This window comes from Pediculus humanus, genomic scaffold (genome assembly GCF_000006295.1).
Source record: "Pediculus humanus corporis 1103172107761 genomic scaffold, whole genome shotgun sequence".
NCBI lineage: Eukaryota > Metazoa > Arthropoda > Insecta > Psocodea > Pediculidae > Pediculus > Pediculus humanus.
In genome coordinates, this window is record NW_002987359.1 from 501,299 (window position 1) to 507,938 (window position 6,640).

The window sequence follows — 6,640 nt, forward strand, 5'->3', positions numbered from 1 at the left end:
TCATAGAATGCCATGTTTACTAAAAACTAGGAAACCACAACAAAACAGACCGATGCCGACAAGGAAATGTTTACTACAAAATAAATTGATAAGATAAGATGACCCAATTTCCTGCAACAATTCTCTTAATGTCTGACTGGTCATATCTTAATTTACGTTTGTACTTGCACTTTGGGTTTTTAATTAATATTTCATTTCCATTATTTATATCTAAATATTATTATTTTTTTTTTTTTTAAATATTTTTACCAAATAATAGAGTGATAGGCGCACCAAAGAAAAATCCTTGGGAATTAACCTTAATCTAGTATTAATAATAATTAATGAAAAAAATGTAAATATATATTAAAATAATTTTATGTAAACATTTGTTTTTTATTCATTAATTTTTAATTATTGATTTGGTAAAACGTTATTTACTGCACGTAAACTCAACCTAATATTTAAGTCAAAAAGTATAATTTCAACTTTTAAATTATGTATTAAATGATTATTAAAATATATATACATTTAAAAAAAAATTAAATGCACGTGTTGAGAAAAATTTTTTTTAAAATCATTTTTAACTCTATGCAAAGATAATGGTAATAAAATTTATTCTAAACATAAAATAATTTTAAAAACAATTAACATTAACCCCTAAAAATAATAAATGATTCTAAAAAAAAAATAAACGTTAATTGCCATGTAATTGCCAATGGGGACACAATGGGATGGCTGACAACAAGCACACACAGTATGAACACAATTGTTTGGTAGATAATTAACCAGATACTTTAAATTAAAAACAATACTGTGAAGGTATTAAAAATTTATTTTAATAAATAACAAAAACATTAAAAATTATTGACGTAATGAATAAAAATTTTTAATCAATTTTTTTTTTTTTTATTACTAAGAATGCCGACATGTGTGATGCTGTCAGCAAATTTTTTGATGGAGGAATGAAAAAATATATCTTTTAAATAAACCGTGGGTGTTATGGCACATAAAAGGTTTATTTAAAAAATTGTTTATTTATCCAAAATTCAAGACCACCAAAATAGATGTTCAATTCATTACATTATCATCTTTATTATCATCATTTATAAACTTTTATGATAAATTGTTTTTATTATTATGTGTCAAAATATAATTCCATTGTTAAATTATATATTATAAATGTAATTTCAATAAGTTTCTTTATGTTGTTAATACATATATATTCAAATTGAATGTAAGTTTTAAACTTATGTTTTTCAAATAAAATTCATTTTTAATCACCCAAATAATAATACTTTGGTAACAACTATTCTTTTAATAAATAATTACTGAAAATTTTAAAACACAAACACATAGTTTACATAGTCATCATTTACTTACAAAAAAAACACCATAAAACATATAAATAATAATTTGCTTTTTTTATATGAAACAAATTTTTGTTCACTTTTACCTTTAACCAGGACTTACTTACTTCAACTATTTATATTATAAATTATATATAATAAATTATATAAGTAATAATAATACATTATTGTGAGAAATACATATTTGCAAAGAAATCCTTTTTTCCATAACCATAGAATAGTTAATCAGTTTAGTTAAAGAGTTCATAGAGATAGTTAAACTGAAACCTCATTAAAAGAGAAAAAAAATTTTTTAAATCTAAAAGTAATACTTTTAATATTGTACCTCACCTTTGTTTCTTCCTTTTTTTTGAGAAACCGTAAATGTTAAATTTTCAAATGAAATATTAATGGGCCGATTTTTGGGTATATTTAACAGAACGCCGCGCTCCGTCATTTTTTTAAGCTCTATACTTAATTTTTTGCTCACTTATGATTTTGATTCAATTAAAATAAAACAACTTTTTTATCTACTCATTTAATTACACAGCGTTAGATTACAAGTTTTGAAAGCCTAACAAAAAAAAAAAAAAAAAAAAAAAAAAAACGCGGAAAATGCGGATAAATACCGGAACGTTTATGGCACCACAATAACTGTTAAACGTTCAAAATGACGGTTAAATAAGACTGGGCAAGCTTTGGCTTGTGCGCAGCGCTAAAAAATATCAAGTTAAAAATCATTTTATGATTCACGTAGTAAAATCTAAGCACAACTTAGTTCAATGTCATGTAATTATCAAAAAATTTATTATTATATTTTTATAATAAAATTTTCTTTTTTTATTTTAAATTTCACTATTTTTACGATTCTTAAAATAATGGCTAATTTCAAGTCACGTAATATATATATATATAAAAAATTTCATTTTGTAATTATTATTTTTTACCAAATTTATATGTATGAAGGTTTTTAATTGACTTTTTATTCTAGAATTTTTTTAGGGTTTTTTTTGTTTTTTTTAGGGTTTTATTTTAAAATATTTATTTAATTTTAAGTAATAGTGACAAGTTTTCTAATAAACATCATTCTCTTTTTTATTAATACTTTTATTATCAATTATTATAAATGAATTATATAAATAGTGATTGTACTCCTTAAATAATAATCATAAGAGACATTACTATTATTATTATTATTATTATGAAAGCTAATGACCGACATTTTCAGAAAAATTTATTGAAAAATACCACCACAGAGATTCGATATTAAAAAGGAATCGGATAGTTAAGACATGAGTATTGGAAAGGGTTCCTACAAATGCACAAAAAAAAAAAAAAAAGTTGTGCGTTCATATAAAAACAAAAATAACACTGATATTATTCCGATAAAATTAAATTTAGACGAGGGACATAAAAGTTTATAAAAAAAAATAAAAAAAACTACATTCCTTAAAAGAAGAGAAGTTGAAAAAACTTGCAAACGAGTTCATTGATCACCGTAGAATTTTTATTGTAATAAAAATGAAACTCATTTTTTAAACTTTAGACTTTTATTTTCCTTAAACTTTTATTATTACTATAAATAATTGTTTTGCACCCATATATGCGGTAAAGGGTAATTACTAATGAGTAGTTTCTTGTTATATTTTGTATTTAATAACAATGAAAAATAAAGAAACCTTAGAAGAATATAAATAGTGATTTTTTTCAAATGTTAATAATGGCTCTTTTTACATTTTTTTTTCAAAACTTTTGTAAAAATTAATTAGTTTTATTAGTGAAAATATAGTAAAATTGTAAAAAAAAAATTTTTTTTATTTTCAGCAATAGCTTTATATATATATTTATGTTTATGTAAATATAAATGTAATAATAACTTATACTTAGTAATAAATTAACAATGATATAATTCAAAATAAAATCATAATAATTATGACAAAAAAAAAAAAACAAAACTTTTTAATTTAAGAAAATAATTCTTCCTATTTGATAATCATAAAATGAACAATTAATTATTTATTCTGATAAAAATTTTTTGTAAATGCACTTAGGATATTCGAAATATTGACCTTTGAAATAGTTCATTCATTTTTTTTTTTTTTATACAAAACTGCACTAATAAACCTTTTCTTAAAAATAAAAAAATAAAACTTTTTTTCTCAAGTGTTATTTTAAATTAAAATTTAAACTGAAGTCTGACTACATTTATTTTTTTTTAAATCGAGAAAAAACTTTGGAAAAAAAAAGTTTTATTTTTTTTTGTAATTTTACTTTTGTTCTTCTGGTTAGGAACAAATAAATAATGTATATCGAATATCAAAGCTTCGGTAATATCAAATCCGCTATTTTCTTTACTTTTTCTTTACTTTTATTACATTTCTATAAATTAATTATTGAAAATAAATGATAAATTTGAATGAAAGTTTAAACTTATTCGAATTTTTTTTTTAAATGTTACCACCTTTGAAAAATTAAAATACATTCGAAACAATGTATTGTTAAAGTTTGCACAACTGGTTTTCTACTTTTTTAAAATGTCGTATTAGATTGCTCAGTTGAGAGCTTAGAAATACTATCCAAGTGCATCCTCTGTATTTGATATAATTTTAATATAAAAGAGAAAAAATATTTAAGTGGTAATCATGACGGCTTCAGTAGGCTCCGGAGATAATAAAAACCAACAAGGTTCTGCTTATAAAGATAAAGCAAAACCAACTGACATTCGTGCATCAAATATTAATGCCGCTAAAGGTAAAAATTATTGAATATTTATGTTTTTAATATGTAACTCGTAATTTCAAATTGTTAATTATGCACTATATATTTGTTTCTTAATGTTACATTAACCGAGTATATTTCATTCAGTTCGGTTCATTGATTTTGTTACTACGTTTTTTTTTTTACCTCATTCCATAACAATTATTAATAATTATTTTTAAAATGTATAAATCAGTTAATTTAATAAATAATTTAATTTATGTTATATATAGCTGTTGCTGCTGCAATAAGAACGAGCTTGGGTCCCAGAGGAATGGATAAAATGATTCAAGCCTCAAATGGAGAAGTAACCATTACTAATGATGGAGCAACTATTTTAAAGCAAATGAATGTGATTCATCCGGCCGCGAAAATGGTTTGCAATAATTTTTATTTTTTTACTAATCAGTATTAAAAATTTTTTGTCTTGCTTGTTCCCTTAAAGTGTAATCTATAACTTTAGGGTGTAATTCAGGACAGATATTAAAATTTTCAGTATGATAAATGTGCAAAAATTAGTTTATGATAATTTGCCTCAGAATGAAAAAACAATGTATTATGTAACTCTACCATGAGGAACTCTAATTTTAATTTTTACATTTGATAGCTAGTTGAGTTGTCCAAAGCTCAAGATATTGAAGCTGGTGATGGCACTACATCTGTAGTAGTTATTGCTGGTGCTTTATTGGAAGCATCAGAAAAACTTCTTGCCAAGGGTATTCATCCTACAGCTATTTCAGATTCATTCCAGCGAGCTGCAAGCAAAGCAGTTGAAATATTATCTAATATGTCTGTGCCTGTTGATCTTAATGACAAAGAAAGCTTAATTAAAAGTGCTTCTACAGCTTTAAATTCAAAGGTATTGTAATTAATTTTTTAAAAAATTTTTATATCTTAAAAGTAGATACAAACTACATTTTCACATGAATAAAATAGTAAAATTTTAATTATATAATTTTTTTTTTTAAATTTAGGTAGTTTCGCAGCATTCAAGTGTACTTGCTCCAATGGCTGTTGAAGCAGTATTAAAGGTTATTAATCCTGCACGAAATTTTAACTGTGATCTGAAGGTAGGTAAATAGTAAATAATATTATTTAATTAAATGAAATTAATATTAATGATGTTTTATATTTCAATGGATACTTATGAATACAATGAACACAAATTAATTTTACTGAAATATTTTTTTTTATTAAAAAAAAAAACTAAAAAGATTTTTTCTCTGGATTGTTTTACTTATTTGGCTGATGTTTTATTATAGGATGTAAAAGTAATAAAGAAATTGGGTGGTACAGTTGAAGACACTGAATTAATTGATGGACTTGTTTTTACACAAAAGTCATCAGGTGTAAATGGGCCAAAAAAAATTGAAAAAGCCAAAATTGGGTTAATCCAATTTTGCATATCTCCACCAAAAACTGATGTAAGATTTTTATTTTACTTTTATGTTATTTGATTCAAAACTTCAAATCATACTACATTTTGAGAAATATATGCATTTTTTCATTTTACATAAATTTAAATAAATTTTTTTAATATAAATATGAATTTTACAGATGGATCACAGTGTAGTTGTTTCCGATTATTCTGCCATGGATCGAGTACTAAAAGAAGAGCGTGTCTATATTTTAAATATTGTGAAACAAATTAAAAAATCCGGATGTAACGTTCTCCTTGTTCAGAAATCAATTTTGAGAGATGCTGTGTCTGATTTAGCACATCATTTCCTTGACAAAATTAAAGTTATGGTGATCAAAGATATTGAAAGAGAAGATATAGAATTTGTTGCCAAGGTTCGACTTTTAGTACATCAAGTTTTTTATTTTGAAATATTGTCAAGTATTTGAAATGAATAATTTTTTATTGCAGACTTTAAACTGTAGACCTATTGCAAGCTTGGATCATTTTGTTCCGGAACATCTTGCTAGTGCCGATTTAGTGGAAGAAGTTTTTGCTGGGAGCAGTAAAATAGTAAAAGTATGTCAACTTTTAAATTATGTAATATAATCAAATTATTTTTTTTCAGTGATAAGTAAAAAAATAATTTTTCATTTTTTAGATTACCGGTATTCAAAATCAGGGAAGAACCATTACAGTTTTGGTGAGAGGAAGCAACAAATTGGTACTAGAGGAAGCCGACAGATCACTTCATGACGCTCTTTGCGTTATTAGGTGTTTAGTTAAAAAAAGGTGCGTGAATTTGTTTTTTTTTTTCAATAGAAAAATGTTAAAAAGTTGTAAAGTGAAAAAAAATGAAAAGTTAATTTATCTTTATATACGAAATTTTTCAGAGCCCTAATTGCTGGAGGAGGAGCTCCAGAGACTGAGGTTGCAGTTAAATTGGCAGAATATGCCCAAACACTTACTGGAGTTGATGCATACTGTTTTAAAGCTTTTGCTGATGCTTTAGAAGTCATACCATCTACACTTGCGGAAAATGCTGGATTAAATCCTATAGCAACTGTTACTGATTTAAGAACTAGACATTCTCAAGTATGTAAATTCAATTTTTTGTTTTTATTTCAAATTAAATTATAATCTACCAAAAAAAAAA

At 24.2% G+C, this 6,640-nt stretch overlaps 2 protein-coding genes across 2 annotated transcripts in view; one reads left to right on the plus strand and one right to left on the minus strand.

The window, feature by feature from the left end:
- Phum_PHUM349840 (ABC transporter, putative) overlaps nt 1-144 on the minus strand; it is a gene marked incomplete at both ends in the record, with an annotated part of 8,633 nt that extends 8,489 nt beyond the window's left edge. Inside the window, one exon of the mRNA XM_002427817.1 lies at nt 51-144. Within this exon, the coding sequence (XP_002427862.1) occupies nt 51-144 (94 nt within the window). The remainder of the gene's footprint in view (nt 1-50) is intronic.
- A 3,826-nt stretch (nt 145-3,970) lies between these two features.
- The window catches only part of Phum_PHUM349960 (Hsp60 protein, putative), a gene marked incomplete at both ends in the record, with an annotated part of 2,881 nt that continues 211 nt past the window's right edge, over nt 3,971-6,640 (plus strand). The window contains 9 exons of the mRNA XM_002427818.1: nt 3,971-4,079; nt 4,319-4,461; nt 4,693-4,944; nt 5,060-5,155; nt 5,348-5,509; nt 5,643-5,879; nt 5,956-6,063; nt 6,146-6,276; nt 6,378-6,579. Of these exons, the coding sequence (XP_002427863.1) occupies nt 3,971-4,079; nt 4,319-4,461; nt 4,693-4,944; nt 5,060-5,155; nt 5,348-5,509; nt 5,643-5,879; nt 5,956-6,063; nt 6,146-6,276; nt 6,378-6,579 (1,440 nt within the window). The remainder of the gene's footprint in view (nt 4,080-4,318; nt 4,462-4,692; nt 4,945-5,059; nt 5,156-5,347; nt 5,510-5,642; nt 5,880-5,955; nt 6,064-6,145; nt 6,277-6,377; nt 6,580-6,640) is intronic.